The 26,737-nt window shown below is 56.1% G+C and overlaps 3 protein-coding genes and 1 long non-coding RNA gene across 14 annotated transcripts; 1 reads left to right on the top strand and 3 right to left on the bottom strand.

The window, feature by feature from the left end:
* Positions 1-87: 87 nt before the first annotated feature.
* LOC105482903 (proline rich transmembrane protein 2) lies at positions 88-3,739 on the bottom strand. 3 transcript variants are annotated; one of them, XM_011743362.3, is made up of 4 exons: positions 3,600-3,739; positions 1,994-2,937; positions 1,465-1,597; positions 88-1,301 (listed from the first exon to the last, which is right to left on the bottom strand). In XM_011743362.3, the coding sequence occupies exons 2-4, from the start codon at positions 2,870-2,872 to the stop codon at positions 1,291-1,293; spliced, it is 1,023 nt and encodes a 340-aa protein (XP_011741664.1). In that variant the 5' UTR covers positions 2,873-2,937; positions 3,600-3,739; the 3' UTR covers positions 88-1,290. The 3 variants fall into 3 exon arrangements, with proteins under 3 accessions (XP_011741664.1, XP_011741662.1, XP_011741663.1); XM_011743360.3 differs by having other exon boundaries at positions 88-1,597; XM_011743361.3 differs by having other exon boundaries at positions 88-1,597; positions 3,572-3,708.
* Positions 3,740-4,767: 1,028 nt separating this feature from the next.
* LOC105482904 (MYC associated zinc finger protein) lies at positions 4,768-9,912 on the bottom strand. 6 transcript variants are annotated; one of them, XM_071084391.1, is made up of 7 exons: positions 9,765-9,912; positions 9,039-9,125; positions 8,106-8,956; positions 7,647-7,710; positions 7,198-7,369; positions 6,173-6,396; positions 5,719-5,857 (listed from the first exon to the last, which is right to left on the bottom strand). In XM_071084391.1, the coding sequence occupies exons 1-6, from the start codon at positions 9,798-9,800 to the stop codon at positions 6,194-6,196; spliced, it is 1,413 nt and encodes a 470-aa protein (XP_070940492.1). In that variant the 5' UTR covers positions 9,801-9,912; the 3' UTR covers positions 5,719-5,857; positions 6,173-6,193. The 6 variants fall into 6 exon arrangements, 5 of the variants coding, with proteins under 5 accessions (XP_070940493.1, XP_070940491.1, XP_070940494.1 ...); XM_071084392.1 differs by lacking the exon at positions 6,173-6,396 and having other exon boundaries at positions 4,768-5,857; positions 9,765-9,911; XM_071084390.1 differs by lacking the exon at positions 9,765-9,912 and having other exon boundaries at positions 4,768-5,857; positions 9,039-9,396.
* LOC112426911 (uncharacterized) lies at positions 6,236-7,295 on the top strand. Its single transcript, XR_003018302.2, has 2 exons — positions 6,236-6,376; positions 6,806-7,295. It is a non-coding gene; the product is annotated as an uncharacterized lncRNA (long non-coding RNA).
* Positions 9,913-10,552: 640 nt separating the features above from the next.
* LOC105482905 (kinesin family member 22) lies at positions 10,553-26,437 on the bottom strand. 4 transcript variants are annotated; one of them, XM_011743366.2, is made up of 15 exons: positions 26,332-26,429; positions 24,651-24,699; positions 19,133-19,328; positions 17,715-17,842; positions 17,469-17,623; positions 17,032-17,241; positions 16,725-16,955; positions 16,438-16,591; positions 16,171-16,306; positions 13,356-13,524; positions 12,672-12,840; positions 12,214-12,281; positions 10,912-11,124; positions 10,763-10,822; positions 10,553-10,674 (listed from the first exon to the last, which is right to left on the bottom strand). In XM_011743366.2, exons 3-15 carry the CDS (start codon positions 19,192-19,194, stop codon positions 10,627-10,629), a joined length of 1,803 nt encoding a protein of 600 aa, XP_011741668.1. In that variant the 5' UTR covers positions 19,195-19,328; positions 24,651-24,699; positions 26,332-26,429; the 3' UTR covers positions 10,553-10,626. The 4 variants fall into 4 exon arrangements, with proteins under 4 accessions (XP_011741668.1, XP_070940490.1, XP_011741669.2 ...); XM_071084389.1 differs by having other exon boundaries at positions 12,172-12,281; XM_011743367.3 differs by lacking the exon at positions 24,651-24,699 and having other exon boundaries at positions 26,332-26,437.
* Between the last annotated feature and the right edge of the window lie 300 nt (positions 26,438-26,737).

Raw genomic sequence — 26,737 nt, forward strand, 5'->3', positions numbered from 1 at the left:
TACCACCCAATAAGGTTCTGCCGGAAGAGAGGCAGCACCGGCGGGCCGGCGGGACGAACGCAGGAACCAACCGAGACTGGAGGCGAGTCTCATGCAGTCTCCGTTTATTGGTGTTTCAGACTCATGCAGCATCCGGCATACAAAAAGGGAGAAATCAGTTTGATAATAGCCTTTTTTTTTTTTTTTTTTTAAGAATTTTAGTTTTTTTTTTTTTTGGAAAAAAAACCCCGCCAAATCCGAACCGCGTTGTAGCTCGGTGCCCGCCTCCTCAGCGGGCTGTCGCGTGCAACAAACCTCCCCCGTCAGCTTAGAAAATAATTATAGAGCGCCCCGCCCCGCCCTCGCTCCTGCCAGTGGGCGCTTTGGTCCTATTTTTTGGATTCTTTCGTTACGAAGCACGTGAATGAATCTAGCCCGACACCTTCAAGAAAAAACTGGTGGACTGGGGTTGAAAAGCCCAGGTGGGCGGGTCAACTCCAGCTGACCTGGAGGGGTCAGCGCCGCGTCCCTCCCTTCTCCCCTGCGTGCGTTCGGAACCAGTGCTCGCCACCCTCGCCCGAGTCCCCACACGAGGCCCGGCTTGCCAGCTCTACGACCTGCAAGACACCCTTGGGTGTCCGACCCTGGGTGGTCCCAGCAGAGAACAGTCGGAGCCCGGGGTTGGGGAGCCCTCTCCCAACACTGCTTCCCGCCCCCAAGCCTCATCTAAGTGCTGTCATTTTTGCAGAGTAAACGGTGACGGGAGGTTGGAGAAGAGGATGCTTAAGGGAGATGAGGAGGCAGGAAGAGGAAGGGGGAGGGACGTGGAGAGGAAAGGGGAGATGATAAGGGAAGGAGGAGAGGACTGAGGGTTGAGAGATGCCAAGACAATGGAAGTTGGGAGGAGGCCAGGGTGGAGGTCCAGAGAATTTGGGAGGCGGGAAGAAGTGCAGGGAGGCCAGGAGAGATGCAGGGAGGCTGAGAGCGCAGAGTTGGGGAGGTGTTCAGGGAGGTTTCCAGAGTGCAGGGAGGTTTCCAGAAGTGCAGGGATAGGGGGCCAAGAGGCTGGAGGGGATGCAGGCAGAAGTGCAGGGAGGTTGGAACCAGTGCAGGGATGAGGGAGGCCTACAGTTGGCAGAGGAGCCTGGCAAGATGCAGGAGCAGGACAGAAGCTGTAAACAAGGCTGCTCAGGCTCCCTTGGTCCTTAGGGGTGGGGGCCAGGGCCATCAGTTGGGCTCCCCCCAGGGGAGGGATGGGCCCAAGGCAGCTCCCAACAGGAAGAAAAGTCTTGGGATGTGGGGCAGAGCCCCTCACTTATACACTGTGGGAGAGGAGAGGGAAGGACAGACAGGGGGGAGGGGGAGACAAGGAGAGACAAAGGAGAGGTAAGGAGGACAGACAGGAGAGAGCAGGGGCAGGGGTTAGTAAAGCTGCCCTTGCCAACCCTTCCATTCCTCCCCTGCCTGTCCCAAGCCCCCACTCACCGCCTAAGTTGATGACGCAGGAGGCGATGATGATGAGGACTCCCCCCACCAGTGCCACGATGCTTAAGAGCTTGGCCACACGGCCCAGACGCTGGGCCCCGTCCACGTCCCCCTGCTGCAGGCTGTTCCGGGACTGGGATTAGGGCGAGGGGTGGAGGCACATGGCCGGGGTCAGGAGAAGCCAGCCCAGAAGGGATCAGGTGGAAAAGTCATCCAGAAGAGAGAGGCCAGCCCCATGGATGGCGGGTAAGGGAGGAAGGAGTGGAGGGGCAGGGGGAGGAGGGCACAGGTCAGCGAGGCTGTGACACACATGTGTTTCCATATCCCTCCCACCCAAAGGGGCAGGGCAGTGGTGGCTCAGAGGGTTAGGTCCTAGGGAGAGGCAAACAAAGGCCCTGGAATTGGGGAGGTGGGATCCATGCAGACAGGAGAGGGTAAGGAAGGCATGATTACTCCTGGGGCTCTGTCACAGCACTGGCGGGAAGCTGGGAGCCACAGCAGGCCTGGGCCAGGGTCCCATGGGGCTCACCATGACAGCATAAGCGAAGGCCACGATGTTGACAGGCCACATGGGGCAGAAGCAGGACAGGATGGCAAGGATGATGTAGTCCCGAGGTTTCTGGGTGCCTTCACCCCCCTCCACCCCAGGACCTGCCAGCTGGGAGCTGGGGTGGCGGCTCAGGCTACCTCGGGGAGATCCTGGATGCCCACTGTGCGCCCTTCCCATTCGATCCTCCTCAACCAGCTGCTGCAGCACTCGGGGGGGAGCCCCATTAGCTGGGGGGGATTTTTTTGAGGGTGGCGAGTGAGGCTCAGGGGCTGGGCCCTCTTCCCCATCACCAGCCTGCAGGGGCACCACTGCCCCATTCTCTTGCTTTTCCTCCACACTCTCAGACAGAATCTCAGGGGTGGGGTCCTCCTGGGTAGGGAGCGCTGGTTGAATGGCTGGCTTGGGGGTGGGCTGGGAATCTGGCTGGGGGTCTGGCTGCGGAGCAGGCTCTGGGGCTGGTTCAGGTGGGGCTGCAGACTCCAGCCTGGACCCCTGGTCTGCAGTGGCCTCTTTGCTCACTTCTGGTTTGGACACTGTTTCTTGGCATGGCTGTTTGGGGCTGCAGTTGGCCTTTGATTCCCCTCCTGGGCTTAAGCTGAGGTCTGTGGCCTGGGCTGTTTCTGAGGCCCCAGCGGGGGTCTCTGGGGTTTCTGGAGCCAGCCCAGCCTTGGGCCCTGAGTCCACAAGGGCTGCAGTGGTGTCTGGGCCTGGCTGCGGGGCCTCTGGCTGGTCTGGTACCCCTGCTAGGACCTGGGGAGGACCAGTTTCAGCTTCAGAATGGCCAGGCCCTTTGCCTGGAACCTCGGGACTCTCCTCAACCCCCTTCATCTCAGAGACCTCAGAGCTGCTGGCTGCCATCTTGAGATGGGAGAGGGGAGAGAGCCCCTTTGGGGAGGATGGAATAGCAGAGACAGCGGCAAACCCTGGAAGAGGAGGAGATAGGCTTGGGGTGAGGAGGGAAGAGGGTGTTCAGCACTGCAGGCCCAGTTGGGCCACATTCCTGTCTCAGGGCCAGCCTTGCACTGCCTCTAGGGAGAGGAAGAAAGTTGGGGTTTCCTTTGCTTTAGGGTGGGACATCCCTGGGGGAGGAGTGCTCTACTCAAAGTATTCTGCTTGGAGAGCCCTGGGGAAGATTAACCCTTTTGTAAACAGGACCTTCTCCAGGGTCTCTCCCTGGGTCCATCCAACAAGATCCAGACTCTCAGATCCCAGCACCCCAAAATTAACGAGCTGTGCAAACAGCACTCCGACAGGCAGACTGGGCAGAGGACCCGACATTCGCATTCCACTCCCTCTGCATCCTCCCCTCCTCCCTGGGCGCCCAGGCGGTGCGGGTTTTCTTGCTGCGCGTTTAGGGCGAGGACGCCCCCGCTTCTTCCTGGGGGACCTGGTTATTTCCTCCGATCCCCTGTCAGCCCCTCTCCCGGGGCTTCCCTCGCCTTCGGTGGGCTGGCGCCTCCTCCCAAGGGTTCAGCCCGCCCAGCACCACCAGCCCTCTAGACACCCGCATTCCCGTGCAGCCCGCCCGGCGTCGGCCGTCGGTCGGTCCACTCCTACCCGCAGCCTCAGTCTGCCCGGGTCTCACCTCGACGCCGGCCTCCGGACAGCTCCCGCTGCCGCTGCTGGCTTTTGCAGCAGCCGCAGCCCGGGAGAGAGCAAGTCAGCTAGGGAGGGAGGGAGGCGGCGGGTCTCCCTCCTCTCCCCTCCCGTGTGCTCATCCCCTCCTCTCCGGTCCCCTCCCCTACGCTCCGCCGCCGTCGCGCGCCGCCCCCGCCCCTCGCGAGCCTCCGGCCCCTCCCGCCAGCCCAAGGGAGCCACGCGTTACCCAGGCAACCGGCCCGTGGACCACTCGCGCCCCCTCCCTGCCCCTTCCCACGCGCGCCTCCAGGCGGGGCCCCCCGCCTCCTTCCTAAGTCCCCGGCCCCGCCCGCCAACGGTCACCGGGATCCCTGGAAGAGACGGGGGTTGGGGAAAACGGAGAGGGTTCTGCGAGGAGACGGGACCAGTGAGACAGGCAGGACCGGGTGGAGGCGCCTCTACGAGCAGGAGGAGGGGAAGGAAGATGGGGCAAGACACGGGGAGGCTGCAGAGGAGGAGCAGGGTGGGGTTTCGAGAGAATGGACCCTGCAGAAAGGAGCAGCAGAAACTAGCGCTGGAAGGCTCGAAAAAGGGGCCCTGGAAAGGACGGAGCGGGGACAGGAAAGGAAATTCCAAGGGGCAGGAGAGGCTGGGCAGAAGAGCCCGTGTAAACACGGGGTGGCCTATGCCCAGAATGAGGGACAGGTGCAGCTTTCATTCTCTACCTCGCTGCTCAGTCCTAGGGCTCGGACTACCCAGCCTTTCCGCAGCCGCATCCACCCACCATGGCCTCAGGGATGTAACGCGCGCAGGAAGGGATGCGGCTGGGGGCTGAGCAGCGGTCATGGGTGTGGACGGGGGATGGCGGCATTCCTGTCTGGCAGCTGTTTGGGTTTCTAACGGGGCCTCTTCAAACCTCCAGGGGCTATTCTGGGCCTGTCCCAATTGGGAATTCCCCAGAGACCTGGAACTTGCTCTCCACAGCCACAGCCTTGGCCCCGCCCTAAATCTGTGCTGCCGCCAGTAAGGCTGCCCCTGGGGAGGGCGGAGCCAGAACCCCACAGCCGCACAGGGCAGAGCAAGGCTGGACTTATAAGACACCTGGCCGAGAACAAACCCTTGGGGGTGGGGGCAGGTGCTTAGTGATGGCAATTCATTTAATCCAGAGCCAGAAACAAGATTTTATTTAAAATTTATTGTAATAGGGTCTGCGCAAAAGGAAGGGGTGGAGGATGGGGTACATGCAGGGGACACAGGAACACGATGACATGGCCAGGGCCACAACTTCTGTCGTGGGGAAGAGGGATGAAAAGACAAGACCAGGGCTGGAGCTGGGGTGGAAAAGGGGAGGGGGACACTGGCTGCATTCCCCCGCCCCCAGGAAGCACCTCTAGGCCCTGGACCCCTCGCTCACCCTGGCCCCTAAGACTCCATCTCTTCTTTGCCTCTGGCCCTCCTGGCTCCTCCTTCTGCTCCCCTTGACTTTTTCCCCTGACAGATTCTCAAGCAGGACGATGTTCAGGGCTTGACCCCAAACCCCCATACCACCTTATGAAGGTACAACCTTTGCCGGCCCTGCTTCTGCCCCTCCTCAAACCTCACCGCTTTCCCTCTGGGACAGCTCTGATCCCCCTCCTTCCTCTCCTCCCTCCCCCTGGAAAAAAAAAAAAGGGAAAAAGAAAGCACCAACTCCCCGGGGAGGGGCTGCAGACAGCAGGGGGAGAGGACTGGAAGGAGAGAAGAGGACCTTTGAGGGAAAAGGCTCACAAGTCCCTGGGAGGACAGGGCATGGGCTTACAGAGAGGAGAGGGGGTACGGGCAGTGGCTGCTCGTGTCCTCTGCCACCCTGCCCACTGTCCAGGGGACTTCAACACAACCGAGGGGACAGGTTTGTGTGGGGTCAGGTCTGATAGAAGAGAGGAGCAGGAGAAACAAATCGTTAAAACCTAGCGAATTCCCCTAAGAAAACATTTCTTCCTCCTTTCCTTTCGGAGGCTCCTTGGTTGGTGGGGAAATAGGAGTTGGTGGGAAAAGAGGGGGGAGAGGAGCCTGTACCAGGGAACTCTACTCCATTCTCCCCTCTCCCCCGCAACCAAGTTGGAGCTCACCAGGGTTGGGAGGGAAGTGGCTGAGAGCTCACAGGCACCCCCTCCGCCCCCGAGAGAGAGCCCACAGCTGTGGGAGGGGCTGCTACTGCTGCTGCTGCCGCTGCCGCCGCCGCCGCCGCCGCCGCCGCTGCCGCCATTGGACAAACCTCACCAGTACCTGCACACGAAAAACACCACGGATCACAGCGCGATCTGAATGGCAAAAGCCTTGCCCTCACCCCAGACCTTCCCAGTTTGCTTCCCCTGGGACACAGCCGTTGCTCACTTCCTATCTGGTTCCCAGAGGCCTCGGCCTGCATCCTCACCCAGACAGAGCAGTTCTCCTCAAAGGTCCTCCCTGTGCCCAGAAATCTCCCTAGCCTGAGTGGTACATGGGCATCCCTCGCCTTCCTGAGATCCCCTATTGGGCCCTTTGAGCCCCCTTGTCCCCCACACCCCCCATCCCGCCCCCCAGCCATGCCCCACGCCTTGCCTGGTGGGTGTGGGGTCCCCCTCAGCAGGTGGGCTGTGGCTGGGGGGCGTCTCCCGGGACAGGGGGGGCGGCCCCCACCAGATGGGTCTGCATGTGGCCGGCCAGCTGGGCAGGGGTCTTGCAGTGCACGCTGCACAGCTTGCACAGGATGCGGTCAGCCCGCGGGGCCTGGAGCCCGTGGTCCTTCACCGCGTGGATGCGCAGGTATGCTGCCGTGGTGAAGCCTATTGGGGGGTGGATTGGGATGGGGCGGGGGTCAGCCAGGCGGAGACCCCAGAGACGGGGCTGATCTCCTAGGCGGGGGATGTCCTCCTCAGATGGCCCTGTCCTCCTCCCACGGCATCCTTGGTAGCCTGGGGTTAACTGCTCTGCTGGGGCTGGTGGGCACAGCAGCCCCTCCCTGAGCCTGGGGCGTGGCTTGCGTAGTGCCCGCTTCTCAGCCTTGGTACCTACAGAGCTCACTCTCCATGGCCGGGAGACCTCTCCCAGGATGACAGGACACTGACTCCTAGCCAATGGCAGGGTTGACCCTCAGCAGAGACGGCTGTGTCCCCCTCCCTCCAGTGCCCCGCGGTCTCAACCCAGTTAACCGGTGAGTCTGACTGAAGGCAGCTTTCTCTGCTACCCGTGCAGGGTGCGTGCTGGTAAATCCCAGCCCGTGTACTACTCCACCTGCCCCAGGAGCTGGAGACAAGACCTTGTGGCTGCGCGGCGGAAACCTTGCCTTGTGACCCTTGGAACTGGCTTTCTTGACTACTCCCTTCCCTAGAGCAGCCAAGTTCCACTCCCGCTCTCCCCACGTATGCCCAGGAGGTTCAACCTCTCTGGCAGATCTCTCCTCCAGCCAGGACTTAAGAGTCTAACAACATTCATTCAGGTGTCCCCCGCTGCTCCCTTGACCTCTTGGAGGACTCTAGACGCCACGAGCTCTTGGCTACAGCACCCTTAGCCCGTATCCGTGGCAGGGCGTCTGGCCAGGCGCCCACCCTCTGCCCCTGGCCCTCCCGGCAGTCCTCGGCATGTACCTTTGTTGCAGAGCTCACAGACATGGTGAGGGCCCTGGCTGTGCACCTTCATGTGGTCCGAAATATAAGCCGAGCTCAGCATCTTGCCACACACGTGACATGGCACCTTCTCCTCGTGTCGAACTGTGTGCGCCCGCAGCCGATCCTTCGTGGCGAAAGCTGCCTCACATTTCTGGGGAGGGGGGAGGGGCGTGGGGGGTGTCACAGGAGAGTTAAAGCTTGGCGGGCTGGGGAGGGGGGAGCAAGAGGTTAAAGGTATCAGAGCCTTGGGGATCTTTGATCTGTAGGAAATGGGAGTGGCATGATGAGGCCTTGAAAAAGGGATGAGAAAATGGAGTGAAAAGGCAAAAAGAAGAGAGAGAAAAAGGGGATCTGAGAGGCTGAACTCAGACAGCTACCATGAGGATCAAAATCATGAAAACCAGGACGGGAGGAGGCGGGCTTCCTACCTCACATTTGAAGGGCCGTTCTGTTGAGTGCACTTGTCTGACGTGACTGTTGAGGTGATCCGGCCTGGGGACACGTTGGGGTTGGGGTTAGGGCGCAGGTGGTGCGCCCCAAATCCGCCAACCTGCACCACAGGCCTTTCCGGGGATCCCTGCGCCTCCTCCCGGAGCCCGGGCCGTCACAGCGCCACTTCGGCAGGAAATCCCTCCCCTGGAACCCAGCCGCTGCCGCCGCCGCCTCCTCCCACGCTTAGCTTCCGTCAACCCCAAGGCCCACCTCCTTGACAAAGGACCACCCCTTGCTCCCTGGTAACCGGGAGAGGCTTCCTCCCTCCGCCCTGGGAGGGGCTCCCCTTCCCCAACCTCAGCAGCCGCCTCCCTCCCCGCCAGCAACGGCCAGGCCACCTCCGTCGCGTCCCTCCCTCCCCACGGCCTAGCGGGCGGCCGAGGCCCCGTGCACACCGGGAGAAGCTCTTGCCACAGTGGGAGCAGTTGTAGGGCTTGTGCACAGCGCCGTCATGTGAGCGCACGTGGTAGCTCATGCGGTCCTTGCGCTTGAAGCGCTGCTGGCACACCGGGCACTGGTAGGGCTTCTCGTCCGAGTGCGACAGCTTGTGTCGGTTCAGGTGGTAGACGTCGCGGAAGGCCTTGCCGCACATCTCGCAGGCGTGGTTCTTCCGGATGCGCTTCCCCGAGGCGGTCGTGGTCACCACGCCACCGGCGGCCACTGCGGCAGCGCCGCCGCCGGCACCCGCCTCTCCCCCTCCCCCGCCAGCTCCGCTCAGCTGGGGCACGCTCAGGAGGCTCAGGGGCACCATGGTGGGCATCTTCATAGCACCCGAGGGGACCCGGCCGGCCTTGGCTCCCGTGTGGATGGCTTCGTGCCTCCGGAGATTGTAGCCGTTCTTAAACTCCTTGGCGCACAGAGCGCAGATGTAGGGCCCCTTGCTCTTTGTCTTCTTCTCCAAGGCAGACGCAACCGGGGCCACTGCGACCGTCGAGGTTGGGGCTACGACAGCGGTGGCCGCCGCCGCGGCGATGGTGGCGGCGGAGGCGGGGGGAGCGGCCTCGGCCGCGGGCGCCGACACGGGCGGGGGTGGCGGAGGGGGCGCCGGGGGCTGCTTCAGGGCTGCTGTGTCCACCGTGGAGGCAGCGGCAGGGGCCGGGGGCGCGGCAGCGACGGCGGCAGCAGCGGCGGCGGCGGCCGCAGCAGCCGCGGCGGACTCCTGGGCGGCGGCAAGCACCGGGAGCAAGTCCACCTGGAGGGGCTCGGCCGCCGGGGCCTGGGGCGTGGGCGGGGGCGCCGGCGCGGCCTACGGAAACAAGGCGCCGAGTGGGCCGCGAGTGCAGGCGGGCGCCCCCCCAGCCCGGGCCGCCGCGGCCGGCCCTACTCACCTGGAATGGACTCTGGGCGCAGCCCTGGGAGGCAAAGAAGCGGGACTGGAGCTCAGCCCCGACCTGCAGGGGGTTCTGGGCGTGACCCTGAGGTGGCGGGAAGGAGTTCATGAGGCCGCCCACCCCCCGGGAGTCCAGGCCCAGCACGGGGAAGGGGGGGGCCAGCAGCGTGCAAGGGAACACCGGGAACATGGCCTCGGCCGCAGCGGGGCCCCCGGGGCTCAGCGGGGGCCGGGGGCGCGGGCCGCGCGGGGCCCGGGCTCGGGGCGCCGCCCCCGGCCGGCCGGGCTGGGCCGCGCCGAACGCATGGCCCGCGGGCCGCCCCGCCGCCCGCGCACCCCGGCCGGCGGGAGGGAGGGAGGGAAGGAGGGCGCCTTGCGGGCCGCGGAGCGCCGCGGCGACGGCGGCGGCGACGCCCCCTGGGTGGGGGCGGGAGGCCCCGCGGGGCCGGGGCCGGGGGCGGGGGCCCGGGCGGCGGCGGCGGCGGCGGCGGCGGCGGCGGCGGTTGGAGCCTGGCGGGGCGGGGTGGGGGGAGCGAGGGAGCAGCCTCGGCCCCCGCCGCGCGCGCGCCCAGCCGGCGCCTCGGGGAGGGCGGGGGAGGGCGCGAGGGAGGGAGGGGGACAGCTGCGCGCGCACCGGGCGCGCGGAGGGGGGGTGGGACGGGAGGGAGGGCGGGCAGGAGGGGGTGTGGGCAGGGGGGTGGGGGCGGGGGGAGGGGGTTGTTACCTGGAAGATGAAGCTGCTCCAGTTGCTGGGATCCATGGCGGAGGGAGGGAGGGAGGTGGCTCGCGCTCACCCTGGGGCGGGAGGAGGAGGAGGCGGCGGTGGGGGAGGGGGAACCCGGGGAGGAGGCGCGCGGGGCGGGCAGGAGGGGGGAGGTGGAGGGTGGGGGGAGCGGAGCACACTGCGCGCGGGGAGGGCGGGCGGGGGGCGCGAGGACACACAAGAGGCTGGAGCGGGCGCGAGCGCGAGCGCGCGCGTGGCCAGCGGGAGGGGCGGGCGCGAGAGGGACTCTGGCGGGAGGAGGGACGGGGGAGCCACCCAGCAGCCCGAGTCGCCCCAAGCGCGAGACCCCTGAGACGGCTGCTGATTGGCTGACGATGGCGCAGGTGGTGGGCGCGCGGGAGACGGGGCGGCTTCTCTCCTCTTCCCCCCTCCAACGATTCCACCCCCCTCCCTCCGCCAGCGGCCGTTATTTCGCGCGCACGCGCACAAGGCCGCCGTCGTTGCCGAGCGGGAGAGTTGGGGAGCGCGCGCCGGGGGCACGGACGGGGCGGGGCTAATCCCTGAGCGCGCGCCCGCCTAACGGTCGCAGGCCTCATGCTTCGGCTTCCTCTTTTTGCGTCCTGCCGGCCACCGTCCTCCCCGCCCCACTCCAGCTGTTTATTTACAATCCAGCGCTGACTCGCTGCCCGAAGATGGCGCCCAGTGGAGTCTCCAGCCTCGCTCGCGGCCCACCCCGAGGCGGTCACACCCCGGTCCCGCCCCCACAGCCCCAAAAATCAGGCGGAAGCACCAGAGAAAAAACTGTATTTACACAACACGGGGTTATACAAGGATTTAAAAAGGCGGAGTGAAGAGATTACGGTCAGGAGGGGCCACAGCGCTGGCCGGCGGCGAGACCCAGGATGTTTGCCTGCAACACAGGAGGGAGGGGGGCAGCGACGTTAGAGAGGGACGCGGGGCGCAGGACACGCAGAGGAGGGGTAGGGCCGTGACCTCACCTTCAGGAAGGACTCCATCTGTTTCCCCGTTATGCCCTCCACGCGTTCCAGGTCCTCCACCTGGCAGGACAGGATGGATGGGGGACGGGGTCTCAGGGGTGCCTGGTCTCCCCAGCTCCCTGCCCTGTCCCTGTCCAGTGGGCTGGTACCTGGCTGAAGGGGCCGTGAAGCTCCCGCCATCCCACGATTAGCTGAGCCTTCTTCGGGCCAATACGCTGAAGACTGCGGAGATCCCGTGCTGAGCCTTCGTTCAGCAGATCCAGTATTTTTTGGCGCCCATGAGCCAGTAGCTCCGGGCTGATCTGTAGCTCCCAGCAGTCCTCAGCCTTCTCCTCAGGCTCTGGGGCATCCAGGGACTCCACCTGGGAGACAAAGGGAGGTGAGTGACACGCAGGGCAGCCAAGTGCTTTGGGCTCTTCTGCCAAAACTAGGAGCCCAGCACCAGCGACCTCCTGCGCTGCAGCCTCTTCCTCTCCTCCTCAAGTTGTGTCCAAAATCCCGCCTTCAGGTCACTCTCTGGGTTAATTCTCATTATGCAACTAGTGAAACTGAGATAGTATTTAGTACTCAGTGGTAATATTAGCACCTTTCTCATGGAGTTGCTGTGGAGATCAAGTGAGTTAATGAAAAGCACAAAATAAGCTCTTAAATCTGGTCCCTCATCTCTAAAAGGGAAAGAATAAGCTCTTTCAAAAGTACATGGGAGAAAATAAATAAATGATACCTCCCCCAACCATCTCAGTGTTTGGGTAGTTCTTCTAGTGGTGTTCAATTCTGGGTATGCACGCGTGTGCACGTGTGGTTTCATTCTTGAGTGCTTAGGTTCCCTAAGTTTTCCCTCTTAAGCTTGTAGAGGGCAGAAGCCAGGCTACACAGTGGAACATCCGCTCTGTGAGGTACATCTATATCACTGCCTTCCACCCTAAATGCCCTGCAAGGACCCATTCATCACCACATTCCAGGGGTAAGCAATTGAGGCCTGTTTTTTTTTTTTTTTTTTTTTTTTTTTTTTTTTTTTTTTTTTTTTTTTTTTGAGATGGAGTCTCACTCTGTCACCCAGGCTGGAGTGCAGTGGCCAGATCTCAACTCACTGCAAGCTCCACCTCCCGGGTTTATGCCATTCTGCCTCAGCCTCCCGAGTAGCTGGGACTACAGGCGCCCGCCACCTCACCCGGCTAGTTTTTTTTTTTTTTTTTGTATTTTTTAGTAGAGACGGGGTTTCACCGTGTTAGCCAGGATGGTCTTGATCTCCTGACCTCGTGATCCGCCCGTCTCAGCCTCCCAAAGTGCTGGGATTACAGGCTTAAGCCACCGCACCCGGCTGAGGCCTGTTAATAACTGGCGGCCATCACCCAGTTCGTTTAACCCCAAGGCCAACGCTCCTCCCCCTAGAGCCTACTCCCCCTTACTTCTGGGCTCCAGGTGTAGCCTAAGCCCCCAGCTACTTTCACCTTTCTCTTCCGGCCTTTATTCTTCAGGATATGGATCTCGGCATTTGGGGATGCTGCCTGCTCCTGAACTGAAAGTAGGAATTGAGAATTGATTGGAGTCAAGGCAAAGGGTACTTTTCACCCTCCCTGGTAGCCCTTTGGTTCTTCCATTTCTGATTCCCCAGCTTCCCTCCACCCTGAGTTAACCTGTTGTGTTTCCACATGACCTTTTTTATACCCGCATTTAAAGTAATTTCAGTCTTCCATTGTCTTCAATCCTCTACTTGTTTGTCCATCCCACTGTACTAAACACCCGAGGGCAGAGCACCCCCAGCGCTGCCTCAGAGCCTCCTCACCCCTCCCAGGGACTGGTATGTGGTGGGAGAACATAAATGACATGGAGACAGCTGCTCCTAACACTTCCTGCCTTATGGGATCTCAGCTGCCTTGGTCCCCCTATCCCCTGGAGTCAAACTTACTTAGCTGTAGGGGCATCACCACAGCCTTTTTCAGGGGCTTTGCCACTGTGACTGTGCGATGCAAAAGGGGCCGGAGTATCGTGGGACAATGGTTCTCCTTTTCCTTTGAGTCTTCAGCCTTCTGGGCCAACACCTTGGCCTCCAGTTCTTTTTGTTTCATCTTAAGCCTCTGTTGGAAAGGATCAGGGAGATGTGACCCAGACCCAACTCCAGGGCAGCCTGAAGGGCAGTGGGTTATCAGGGTGAGTATGCAAGGCTCTGAGGCCCCAGAGGGCAGGGCTAGGACCAATGGGAGGTTACCAGGAGACAGGTGGAGCCTAACATAATTAAGAGCTTTCTGTGATCAAGGGGCTACCCAGAGGTGGAACAAGCTTCTGCAAATATTGAAGGAAAAGGCTTTTCAAGCAGAGTCCTCCATTAACTGAGCTGGGCTTTAGGAAATGTAATGTTTAACATTTGTTGCTTTTACTTTGAACTTTTTCTTCTCACCCCCTCACATCTGATCTCAATTGTCTGTCAAAGTTCAGCCATGTTAAGGACATTCAAGGAGAAGCTGGAGAACTTCCGGTATTAGGAGAAAACTGGACTCTAGTCCAGCCTGAGTGTCCTTCCCTGTCTGAAGATTCGAGTATTGCTTCTCAAGGCCAACAGGAATCCCAGCTCCCACATCCCTAAAACACCTACCTCAATCTCCAGGTCTTTCTCTTCCACGGTCTTCATGAGCACCATCCGCTCTCGCTTTGGGGTACTCAACAGAGGGGCTCCCTGGCTCCCCTGGGAGGCCAGCAGACGGTCCAAGCTCAGGAGGCGCTCCAGCATGGCCGGGTCCATGCTGCTTAGCTTCTGCAGGGGGCTGAGCAGACAAATAAGTTGCTCTCCACCTACCTCCTCCCTCATCACCTACAGCAGCAGGACTCCCCTCACCACACCTTAACTTGGCATATCCTGTAGCTCCAGAACCTAATGTTAACTTGCTAGGCATCCAATTTCTCTGGGTGCAGTGTCTTCATCAGGTGAAGTGACTGCTCAGGAATGCCAGGAAATCACAGTGCCAGGTATGAGAGATCTAAGACACTGCCTGGAAGTACTGTCTACTGAGGAAATCAAGAGACCATTTGACCATCTGGAGGAGCAGTTGGGGAAAACATCACAGAAGATGCCATCTTCAGAAGGGCTTTGAAATCCACTGAAGACCTCAGCTGCCAAGCCTATATCCTGTGGGCAGCAGGGAAGGCCTGTTCAAGCACAGTCCTGACTGACTCTGAGCATGGTAATTCTTCTTTTTTGAGACAGGGTCTTCCTCTGTCACCCAGGCTGGAGTGCAGTGTTCAGATCACAGCTCACTATAGCCTTGGCCCCCCCAGGGCTTAAGCAATCCTCCTGCCTCAGCCTCCTGAGTAGCTGGGTCCACAGGTACATACCACCAAGCCCAGCTAATTTTTTTTTTTATTTTTTTGTAGAGATGGGATCTTACTATGTTGCTCAGGCTCGTCTTGAGCTCCTGGGCTCAAGTGATCCACCCACCCTGGCCTCCCAAAGTGCTGGGATTACAGGTGTGGGCCACCGCGCCCAATCAGCAATGTCTAACATTAATTTATTTTGCCTGGAATCTTGCCCCACACCTCCTCACATCTGTATCAATGATCTTTCCAGGTCAGTTTGATGCCACCTTTCCCATGACACTCGCATCTCCCTTCCTATGCTGTGAACTGGTTCCTGGAGGACAGGGACACTCCTGTGCTTTCCACGCCAGTGCCTTGGAAAAAGAGGATCAGAACATATGTGGGCAAACACTAGAAGTCATCTCTCTTCCTTCCTGGCTCTCACAGCAGCAGCAGCTACTCCTTCCTGATTCTAAATTCTCCACCTGGTATCACATACTGACGTTCCCATCTAACTTCCTCTCCTGTGAGCCCCCCAAGCTCTGGGTCTGCTGGGTTTGTTGTGCCCACTCTGAGCTTCCCCTTACTCAGAGTGCCTGTCTGACAGAGAGCTTACCTGTGCACATTTCTGGGTGCACACAGCAGTGGAGAGTGCTGACAGATGGTTTGGGAAAGACAAGACTGAGAGATTGGGTCATGAGTGCACAAGCATCTTCTTGTGTGTGGCATCTTCCTTAACTACAGTAGCCCCTTGGGACAGAGTGGGCACTAACCCTTGGCCTCCTCAGGTCACCTCTGTTCAGTAGTTCACAGGCTTTATTTGGGCTAGGGGTAGAAACAGGGCAAAGTTAAAACTGCAACTGGCTTCTGGGGGTTGGAGGGAACAGCACAAGGGCCAAGTGGCCAGACACAGAAAGCAAGACTTCTGAATAGAGATGACCTGAGGATTAGTACATACTGGGCCATAAGATGGAGTGATCGGAGTTGGGTCAGGAGGTGACACAAAGGACTTAGAGGCTTTGTCTGTATTGAGGGTAGAAGCAGTTAGGACAGCAGTTGGCTCCCCAGAGAGTCATGGAGAAGCTGGACACTGACACACAGACCAGGTGGTGTCAGGGGGACAGCTCTTCCAAGTCTCCTTTGCTTTTCTCTCATGGATCTGAAAGATCTGATCCAGATCACTCCTTGAACCAGAAGCAAAAATGCTCATCCTTGAAACAGCTGTCCCAAAGCAAGAAGTTTTGCTGAGGGCTAAAGAGATTGGAAAATGGAAAGGATCCCCAGGAGGAGGCCTCCTTAGGTCCCCAAGGCAGCAGCACTGTGGAGAGATTTATCTTAGACTTTAGTGATTCAACGGAGTAGAATCTGGGGGGAATTTATGTATGTATTTATTTATTGAGACGGAGTCTTGCTCTCTCACCTAGGCTGGAGTATTTAGTGGCTTGATCTCGGCTCACTGCAGCCTCCACCTCCCAGATTCATGCAATTCTCCCTGCCTCAGCCTTCCGAGTAGCTAGGATTACAGGCGCCCACTACCATGCCCAGCTAATTTTTGTATTTTTAGTAGAGACAGGGTTTCGCCATGTTGGCCAGGCTGGTCTTGAACTCCTGACCTCAGGTGATCCGCTTGCCTTGGCCTCCCAAAGTGTTGGGATTACAGGCGTGAGTCACCGTGCCCAGCCGGGGGTGAATTTATTTCTTTACTTTGAGATAGAGTCTTGCTCTGTTGCCCAGGCTGGAGTGCAGTGGCCGCAATCTCAGCTCCCTGCAACCTCAGCTTCCTGGGTTCAAGGGATTCTCCTGCCTCAGCCTCCCGAGTAGCTGGGATTACAGGCACACGCCACCACACCCGACTACTTTTTGTATTTTTTAGTACAGATGGGGTTTCACCACGTTGGCCAGGCTGGTCTCGAACTCCTGACCTCAGGTGATCCACCCAACCTCGGCCTCCCAAAGTGCTGGGATTACAGGAGTGAGCCGCCACACCCGGTCTATGGTGAATTTAATGGGAGAGGAACAAGATCACAGCTGTCTCTGCTCAAGAATCTGACAGGCATTGCAGCTCTGCTGCTAAGCCACACATCAGGAAGGAGATACACCCAAGGCCCACTGCTCACCTGAGTTTCTGGGAGGCAGAGGCTGAAGCTGCCATGGGCTCAGCACTCCCAATCTCCTCTTCCTCAGGGCCTCGAGCTTTCTTTGCCTCTGGTGGACCAAGCAATTCTTTCTGAGACAGCTTAACAGGTCCCAAGACTAGATGATTGGAGGATAGGGTGGAGAGAGGGATCGGGGGTGGTCAGCCTCTGTGCTGATGCTTGGTGGTTTCAACAAACTCCCTGATTTCCAGACCCAGCATTTCCACTCCTGCCTCCCCTAGTTCTCACCATGAGGCTGCAGGCTCTCATTGGTAAAAGGCCGGTTGATCACCTCCTTCGTTCTGGCAGCAAAGTTGAGTGCAGAGACTGTGTCTAGGTAGAAATGTCTCTCAGGGGCAATGTTGGCAATAAGGATGCTGTGGGCTGAGCCACCCAGAGAGTCCTGAGGGTGGGACCAGGCAGTGGGTGGGTCAAAAGCCCAGCCTTCCTATGCCTCAACCGCTATTCCCCACCCCACAGCAGGCCTGAGAACCTCCTTCTGCAGCCCCTTCTTCCCTGAGACAGGAGGGTCTGACCTGCAATAGGCGAGTGAGCTTGCTGTCCCGATAAGGTACACGAGGGAGGCCCTGATTCAGCGCATCTACCACCTTGCCCAGGACAAACAGGGAGGCGTTGATGGCACCACTCTCTTTTAGCCGAAGTCCCTTGTTGCCTGTGCGCCGGTTGTCCTCTGACCCAGCCAAGTCAATCAGGTAGAGTTTTCCCTCTCGCTGGCGAAATGGGGCCAAACGTTCCCGCTGGTCCACCTGGGGTAAGAACAAAGGTCTCATGCTTAGCTCAGGCTCCTGGGCTTCCCAGGTCCTCACCCGTCTGTGGTCTCACCTTGACCAGGAGCACAGCATGACTGCGGGAGGAGCGCTGGTTGAGCCGGGTGGCTCCTACAGTCCGATTTCGACTGGCTGGCAGGAAGTGCCGCTCAAAATCAGCAAAGCTAGTGATGGGCTTCTGGGTGAGACCCGGAATCAGGATGTTCCCCCGGCAGTCTTCTCGGATCACCAGGTCTCCTGATGTAGAGTCCAGTAGGTCTAATACCTGTGTAAGCAGTGAAGGGGAAGGGCAATTCTCTATACAGAGGCGGCTGCTTTCTGGGGATCAGTTTCCTTTCTCTGTTCTATTCTCGGAGTTGTACCATCTGCTACCCCAGCCTCTGTCTTTCTAGGTCTCACCTTACCTCCCTGCTAGAGCAGAGCTTCATTTTCTAGAACCAGGTCTTACTTTGACCCTTTGTTGCTCCTCTCCCAACCAGCACGGGGCCTCACCTTCTCCTGGTAGATCTCTAGGTAGGACATAGTGACAGAAAGGGCCCATGGCCGGCCCTCGGCGCCCTCCTCCCTTGTGAGCTGCAGGAGGTCCATGAGAGCCCGCGGGATCACCCCAGGTTGCTCTGGACTGCCCAGCATTGTGTGCGTCTTCCCTGGGGAGAGAGTGGAGAAAGCTGTGAGATTTTCCTCTCTGGTTCCCCAGCCCTTTCTGACCCATAACTGTTTCTTTTCTGGCTCCCTCACCAGCTCCTGTGGGTCCATAGGCAAGCACGCTAGCATTCTGCCCTTCCAGCAAGTGCCTTAGGATGGGCTGCACTGAACCTGCATAGATGTCCTGCTGAGTACTCCTCTCCCCATAGAAGGCATCAAACCTGCAGGAAGAAAGAAATAAATTAGTATGTCTGTGTGTATGTAAGGGGTAGAGTGGGGTGGGGGTGGGTAAGGGATTCTACTCTCATCTGGATCTTGGATTTAAGAGAATGTCTCTATCTGCTTTCTTGTACAAAGACCTTAAAAAGCATCCACCTAACACCTACTCCATCCTCATCTCTCTATTGGTGTTAGGAATACAGAGATGGATCTGATATCCTTGCTCTTAGAGTTTTGCAGTCTGGTAGGATAGATATCCACACTGCTGTGATTTAGGAAATGAAGATAAGAACACACTCTTGAAGGAGTAACTGATTCTGCTCAAGGAAGGAAGATTTTGACCAAAGAAAGAAACTCTAAGAATCAAGAATAACACAAAAGCAAGGCTTCCCAATCTTTTTCACAAGGCCACATGTGTAGAACATTGTATTTTAAACCGTAACGGGGAATATAGAGGATGCTGCGTACGACTGGACTAGACTCCACATACCAATCACATATTCACTGCGTTCTGGTGGAGAAGCTGCAACTTAGGCCACAGCAGGGAGTTTAGTATATGTTGAGGGAATGAGGCTGGAAAGAAACTGAAGCCCAAATTGTTAACGGTCTAGTATGGGAGCTAGCAAACTTCTGTAAAAAGGCAGACTGTACATATTTTAGGCTTTGTGGGCCATGTGTTCCTTTTACAACTACTCAACTCTGCCACTGTAGTCAGAAAGCAGCTATAGACAATATGTAAATAAACGATAAAATTTTATTTACTGAAAATCTTACTCCTGATCAGATTTGACCTGCAGGCCATGGTTTGCCAGCCCCCGCCTAGAAAAACAGCCCAAGGAGTTTGAACTTGAAATCCCCAGTAGGAATATAAAGTAGCTGCCCTTGTGAGTTCTGTCCCCATATCTGGGTGGTCTTCTCTGACACTACCCAGCTGCAGCTTGGGTAGGCTGGCTGGCTGGTCTGTGTTCCCCCAACCCTCCCCCTGTGTCCCATAGCCTCTACGTGGGGCTCACCTGCTCACCTTCATTGCTACTCCCTCTCTGTGCACAGTAACATATGTCTGATTTAACCTCTCATCTCTCCCTACAGTATCCCAGAGAGGGGCCATCACGGGGGACACCTGTGAACATTTCCTAGTGAACAGTGAAGGCTTAGGAAACAAAGCGGTGTTAAGGAGGGAGCAAGGATCCTGGGGAGGCAGGTCAGAGAAACTCTCTGGGGAAGTGATAACATGAGCAGGCCTAGGAGAGGGAGGTGATGGCATGAGGGAAGAGGAGTGGCCTGAACCTTACTGGTATTTGAGAGTCTCCTGGTGGTTCCTCCAGTTAGCAATCTCTAGAGAGCAGCTGTCCATGCCCCGCACACAGGGGGGATCGCTTGCTCCAGCTGTTCCATCCACAAATGGCCGCAGTCGCACAGCCACCCTTACGCGAGCTGGAGGTGGACGACGACTAGCCCCAATCTTGCTTAGCCGACAGCGACCAGCTCCTGGAGGAGAGAAAATCACTTTTAGGCATGAAGTATGGTGGTGGCAGAAGAAGCAGGGACCAACTTTGCTGGGCAGGCTGGGGGCCACAGCTCATGTTAGAGAAGTTCATTCTGCCCTGGTCATGTTATGGACACCCCTAAGCTTGGCCTCAGTGCCTTCCCTGCTCTACAAGCAAGTCCAGCGGGGTGTATAGCAGGCTTCTCAGACAAAATAACCTGGAGGATCTTGTGAAAACATGGATTTGGTCTCAGTCTCCCTGGGGTGATGCCCAAGATTTTGCATTTCTCACAAGCTCCCAGGTGATGCTGGGCACTTAAAAAAAAAAAAAAAAAAAAGAGGGAGAGAGGGATGGAATCTCACTAGGTTACCCAGGCTTGTCTTCAACTCCTGGGCTCCAGCGATCCTCCTACCTCAGCCTCCCAAAGTGCTGGAATTATAGGCAGAAGCCACTATGTCTGCCCCAGGACATGTTTTGAATTGCCAAGGGTGAAGTAGACCAGCACCTCACAGGGTTGTTCTAAGGATTAAAAGGGTTGGCCGGGCGCGGTGGCTCAAGCCTGTAATCCCAGCACTTTGGGAGGCCGAGACGGGCGGATCACGAGGTCAGGAGATCGAGACCATCCTGGCTAACACGGTGAAACCCCGTCTCTACTAAAAAAATACAAAAAACTAGCCGGGCGAGGTGGCGGGCGCCTGTAGTCCCAGCTACACAGGAGGCTGAGGCAGGAGAATGGCGTAAACCCGGGAGGCGGAGCTTGCAGTGAGCTGAGATCCAGCCACTGCGCTCCAGCCCCGGCGACAGAGCGAGACTCCGTCTCACAAAAAAAAAAAAAAAAAAAAAGGATTAAAAGGGTTGACATCTGACCGAAACCTAAACCATACAGCGAATTGCCAGACTTTTCTGTGCTTTTTTTTTTTTTGAGACAGTCTTGTTCTGTCACCCAGGCTGGAGTGCAGTAGCATGATCTCAGCTCACTGCAACCTCCACCTCCCAGGTTCAAGCGATCCTCCTACCTCAGCCTCTCGAGTAGATGGGATTACAAGTGCCCAACACCACTCCTGGCTAGTTTTTGTATCTTTGGTAGAAACAGGGTTTTGGCCGGGCGCGGTGGCTCAAGCCTGTAATCCCAGCACTTTGGGAGGCCGAGACGGGCGGATCACGAGGTCAGGAGTTCGAGACCATCCTGGCTAACACGGTGAAACCCCGTCTCTACTAAAAAATACAAAAAACTAGCCGGGCGAGGTGGCGGGCGCCTGTAGTCCCGGCTACTCGGGAGGCTGAGGCAGGAGAATGGCGTAAAAACCCGGGAGGCAGAGCTTGCAGTGAGCTGAGATCCGGCCACTGCACTCCAGCCTGGGCGACACAGCGAGACTCCGTCTCAAAAAAAAAAAAAAAAAAAAAAAAAGAAACAGGGTTTCACCATGTTGGCCAGGCTGGTCTCGAATTCCTGACCTCAAGTGATCTGCCCACCTTGGCCTCCCAAAGTGCTGGGATTACAGGTGTAAGCTACCCCACCCAGCCTGTGTACCTCCATTTCTTAACTGGGGTTTCTAATATGTATTGAGATGTATGTACACTCACAGACCCACCCCCCTTGCAAACTGTTAACGATGATCTTTCTCGTTAACATGGGGAATTATGTGGGTTCTGCAAAAACCACCGACATGCAATTCTTCTCTCATGTAAACTTATCCCTGAATTTGCTTCGGATGATTAAATCAAGTCTTTTTTTTTTTTTTAAAGAATTGGCAACTGAATTATTTTGTATCATCGGAAAACACAATGAAGATAAAACTTAAAAAAAGAAAAGGCCTCTCTTTTTGTGGGGGTTAAGTGAGTTGAAAACATCTAAGGAGAGTATTACTCTATTTATGTTAGAGGATAACATACTGTAGCTCATAGTGGAATTCAAACCTAGACCTCTTCCCCTCTAAAACTCTTTTAATAGGATGCTGTATTGCTTCCCTATTATGTACTAATTGGGAAAGCTCCTGGCAGCTCTTTCCCTTCCTTGCTGGTGGTAGCAGCTGGTTGCTAGGAGCCATAGGCCTCGCAGAAGGCAAAAGGCTGGCTGGTATATGTAGCCAACACAGAAACAGCAAGACGAAAAGGCAGATAGATGACACCTAGAAAGAATCTTACGCCTAGACCGGGCACGGTGGCTCACGCCTGTAATCCCAGCACTTTGGGAGGCCAAAGCAGGCAGATCAGATCACGAGGTCAGGAGATCGAGACCATCCTGGCTAACACGATGAAACCCCATCTCTACTAAAATACAAAAAAATTAGCCAGGAGTGGTTGCAGGCGCATGTAGTACCAGCTACTCGGGAGGCTGAGGCAGGAAAATGGCCTGAATCCGGGAGGTGGAGCTTGCAATGAGCGGAGATTGCGCCACTGCACTCCAGCCTGGGCAGCAGAGCGAGACTTCGTCTCAAAAAAAAAAAAGAAAGAATCTTACATCTAAGTAAGGCAGGCATGCCCATAAGCAGATGGCCTGTTTCAAAAATTGAACCTCCATTCCATCATCTGATAAATGGGGCTACTAATACCATTTCTCACGTTATGGTAGCAAAGCGCTTGGACATGTAGTTCTCATATGTTCCTCATGGTAATCCTGAAAGTCAGGAGCAAGCAGGTAAAAACCTGCAGATGCATGTGTGTAGACAGAAAATTAAGGTGCACTGACTTGTCAAAAATGTGTGCAGAACCCTCCTCTGCCTGCTTTCACAGGAGAGCAGAAAGAACAGAAAGATGGCAGATGTAGAGGCACTTAAGGAAGTGCAGTGATCAATCTAAGGGGAAGGGGAAGTCAGTGATGAGGTAGAGTGTAGACACTGGTCAGACAGAACTGGACTTCAATTCCAGCTCTGACATTTATTAGTTTGTGACCTTGGACCTTAGGTTTCCTTGTCTGTAAAATAAGGTTGGGGGTGGGCCTTGGGTTTTTTGAGAATTTGGCCTGGCGTGGTGGTTCAAGCCTGTAATCCCAGCACTTTGGGAGGCCAGGTGGGCGGATCACCTGAGGTCAGGAGTTTGAGATCAGCCTGGTGGTGAAACCCTGGCTCTACTAAAAGTACAAAAATTAGTCAGGTATGGTGGTGTGCACCTGTAATCACAGCTACTTGGGAGGCTGAGGCACAAGAATTGCTTGAATGCGGGAGGTGGAGGTTGCAGTGAGCAGAGATCGTGCCATTGCACTCCAGCCTGGGTGACAGAGCAAAACTGTGTCTCAGAAAAAAAAAAAAAAAAAGATAATTAAAATAAGTGCCAGGTAAAGTGGCAGCACAGTGACTAGCACATAGTAGGTAGGTTCATTATTCAAGGTAAAATGGCCTGGGTTGAAATCCCAGCTCTGCCATTTACAGCTAGCTAAGTAACCTAGGGAAATTATTTTCCATCCCAGTGCCTCAATTTCCTTGCCTGCAAAATGGGAATAAAAATACCTCCTTGTTAGGTTGTTAGGACAGTAATTAAGGTGATTCATGTAAAAGTGCTTTGAACATTATCTGTTATTTGGTAAAAGGCTAGTAAGTGCTTTTTAATGTCTATCTCCCATCTTCCAGATGAGGAAACCTCAGTATAGAGGGGTTAGCTGACTGGGCCAGGGTCAACAGCTAGTGAGTGACAGCTTCAAATGAAGATCTAACTCCAGTGTGCTTTATATGAACCCTCCTCAGGCTCCTCAGTCCCTTCACCTTTGCATCTCATAGGAATGTGAGGATTCAAAGTAATAATGTACATACAATGTTTAGCACAGTGCCTGGCAGCAACTGCTCAGTTCCTAGCTGTTATTATTACACCCTTTCTCTTGCTACCCACTCCTCCATCCCTGCAATTTGCTTCTGCCCTCACTATTCAGCAGGGTCACCCATGACCTCTCTAATGCTAGATCCAGTAGGCATACTCAGCCTCAATCCTGTTGGACCGCCCAGAAGTATGCAACACTCTTGGGAAACACACTTTTCCCTTCATTTCCATGCCCCCCACCTTCCTGGTTGTCTTACCCAGTTCTCTGTTCACTCCTCAGTTCTACCAGTCTCCAGTGCTTTTCCTAGGATCTGTCTATCCTTTCTCTAGACCAGCGTTTCTCAACTTCAGCACTACTCACATTTTGGGCTGGCTAATTCCTGTTGTGGGGCTCTCCTGTGCATTTAGACTGTTAGCACAGGCTTACTAGATGCCAGTAGCATTCTCCACCCTCACCCTCAAGTTGTAACAACTAAAAATCTCTCCAGACATCTCCAAATGTCCTGTGAGGGACAAAGTTGCCCCCAGCTGAGACCACTCAGTAGGCAGGTCACCTGTCCTCTTGGCTTCAGTAACATCTTACAGCCGATAAGTACTATTGTACGTTCTGCACAAGAGCGCTCTACTGCAGACCCACATTCTGAATGGCTGCCCTGACAGCTCCTTTTTTTTTTTGAGACGGAGTCTCACTTTGTCGCCAGGCTGGAGTGCAGTGGCGCTCTTGGCTCACTGCAATCTCCTGCCTCTGTCTCCCGAATAGCTGGGACTACAGGTGCGTATGCCACCACACCCAGCTAATTTTTGATTAATTTTAGAGATGGGGTTTCACCATGTTGGCCAAGATGGTCTCAATCTCTTGATCCTCCCGCCTTGGTCTCCCAAAGTGCTGGGATGCTGGGATTACAGGCGTGAGCCTGGCAGACGGCTCCTCTTAAACTCCACCTGTCCTAAACTGAACCCTCCCTTCCCCATCTCTCTGCAGCCTCCTCCTTTGATCTGATGTAAATGAATGGCACCAACCCCAAAAGTGGGAGTCTTTAACTCCAACGTTTCTTACCTCCCACATCAGTTCATCATTAACATCTGTCAAGTCTATTTCTTTAAATCTCTCTTGAACAAGTCCACTTCTCTCCATTCCCACTGCACTACCTCTGCCCAAGGTCATGGTCTTTACAGCCTTCCTTGCTGATGGTAGCAAGGTGTCTCCTTGCCCTCTAGTCATTCCCTCTGTTTCCTTCCTTGCAGTGTAAGTTACCAGTCATGATGAATTTCCTTCACTTCCTACAAAACTCTAAGTTCTCTTGCACCTTTGGGTTTTTGTCCACGTTAATCTCTCTCCCTAGAATATCTGCACTGCTCCCCACCCCACCCTGGAGTGACTGAGGTAAACACATCTTAATTCCTCTTAAAAAACAAAACCAAAAACCCTTTCCTGGTAGACACTAAGGCTTTATCAGGTGCACCCACAGCTCTTGTTAGCCCCTCCATAAGCATTTGTCACGCCCCACTATTGCGTGTTTGTCACTTTCTCCACCTGACTGCCAACTGTGAGAACAAGTTTTATCCTGCTCACCTTTCTAACCCCAACACCTGGCGCGGAGTAGGCCCTCAGGAAGTATTTGCTGAAAAAAATTAAGATGTAGTGAATCAACTTCTACTCACTGGCTTGTTCATTTCCATCATGAAAGTGGCTCACTGCCATTCCTGCCCCAGAGCTCACAGTCCAGGGGAGGAGGGAAGAGGGAGGGCCACATGTAAACAATTATTTACAGCACAAGAGTCTAGCCCTTTCATGATAAAAGCAACCTTGAGCTTGGACCAGACTAGCAATTATTATTAATTTTCCCTTCTTCTACAATTCCTAAATTTCACTCACTCTTCTTCCTTCTCTTGATGAGGAAATTGAGCTAAGAGAGCATCTTTGGCCTCTTTTACATCATAAATCAACACTTGCTGTTCTTGTCTTCTTAGTCAAAGCCTGGCAAACTCCTATCCAACCTTTGAAACCCATCTCAAGTATCACTCCCTGAATGAAGTCCTCCCCTTGAGTATTCTACTCAAGGGTTTACTTCAGATTCCACACACTCAGTGTATACACATCTCTCATTGTGTTTCATATTACATCTGCGTATGTGACACTCTATTCAAACAGATTTTAAGTTCCTCGAGGAAGGGACATTATATTCAGGCATTTTCATATCTACCATGCACCGGACACAGTGCATCAGGGTAAGGGGAGACTCTGCTCAGCCAGCAGGGACAGCATGTACTTGGGCATAATGGTTAAGAGCAGAGGCTCTACACTCTGACTCCTTGAGAGCGAATTCAGGCCCCAATATTTACTAGTTGCGTTAAATCTGAACAAACTAACCTCAGTTTCCTGTATAAAACGAAGACAGTAATAGTAACAACCTCATAGCATTGTGTGGACAATAAATGGTTCACCACCATAAAATGCCTACAACTGTGCCTGGCACATAGCAAGAGCTCTACATGTTAGGCATTCTCCTAAATGTCTGTTTCCCCACGAGGCTAACGAGGGTTCCAATGAATTACTATGGCGCCCACCATCATCACTGACAAGGGCTAAGTCTCCGGGTTAGACAGGCACATGTAAACAAATACTCACATACAAGATTTTGGGTGTCCTAACAGCCTTTCTAACCCTAAAATAGCATTCACTTCCATGCTAGAGTGAAAGGAAACTTCAGCCTTTTATTTCGTTTTATTGTAATCGCAGAGCATCTTACGCTGTCAACTCAAACCCAGCAGCAGCCGGGTCTGATCCTCAATCCGCCCTCCTGCATCTCTCAGGGATGTCTCTGCACCCAAACACCATGTCCCACACAGAACCCTTCCCAAAACACGCCTCCGGCTCCCTTCTCGTCCTCGTGGCTAGAGCGTCCGCCACTCTTCTCTTGCTTATTCAGGTCATCTCCAGGGACGAGGCCATGACCCCCATTTCACAGAGGAAGAAACCGAAGCTCACAAAGTGCGCGGGGTTCAAACCAAGAGCCTGGGCCGGAGACCCGAGTCTACTGACCCAAGGAGAGAGCAGGAAACAGGGAGAAGGCTGGAGTCAGGCTGGCCGACCAACTCGCGACCCCACACCTCTCGCCGTCCCCCCTCTCCCCGCCCCTGCGCTGTGGCCGCCTCTCCGCGACAACCCGCGGAACCTGGACCACACTCCGACGCATGACTCCCACTAAGCTCCAGACGTCGGTGCCCGCCTTGCCCAGGCCGGGCTCAAGTACCTGAGGTAGCCGCCGCTGCCGCTACCGCTGCCGCCATCTCGCGTTGCCTCTGCTGCGTCGAGACCCCCGCGGACATTCCCCTCCCTCCTTGGGCCCGCCTCTCCCATTCGAATTCCCCGTTGCCCCGCCCCCTCTCCCAGGCTCCACCAATCACGACTACGCGCCGCCGGAAGCTCCTGCGGGTGGCTCGCCACTATCCCGCCCTCCAGCGCTCGCCTCCGGGTCTCCAAGAAAAGGTTCCCCTGGTCAGGACGCATGCGCGCGCGTGGGCCGCGCAACCGTTGACCTCTGAAGCGCGCTGGGGTTCAAACCCCTACGCGGAGATGTTGACGACGGTGGCCGTTGGGGGAGCTGCTGAGCGCCGCCCGGCACTGGGCTCCCTTTCGTTTCATTTTCTGCAGTTACT

The sequence above is a fragment of the Macaca nemestrina genome, chromosome 18, assembly GCF_043159975.1.
Source record: "Macaca nemestrina isolate mMacNem1 chromosome 18, mMacNem.hap1, whole genome shotgun sequence".
Classification (NCBI taxonomy): domain Eukaryota; kingdom Metazoa; phylum Chordata; class Mammalia; order Primates; family Cercopithecidae; genus Macaca; species Macaca nemestrina.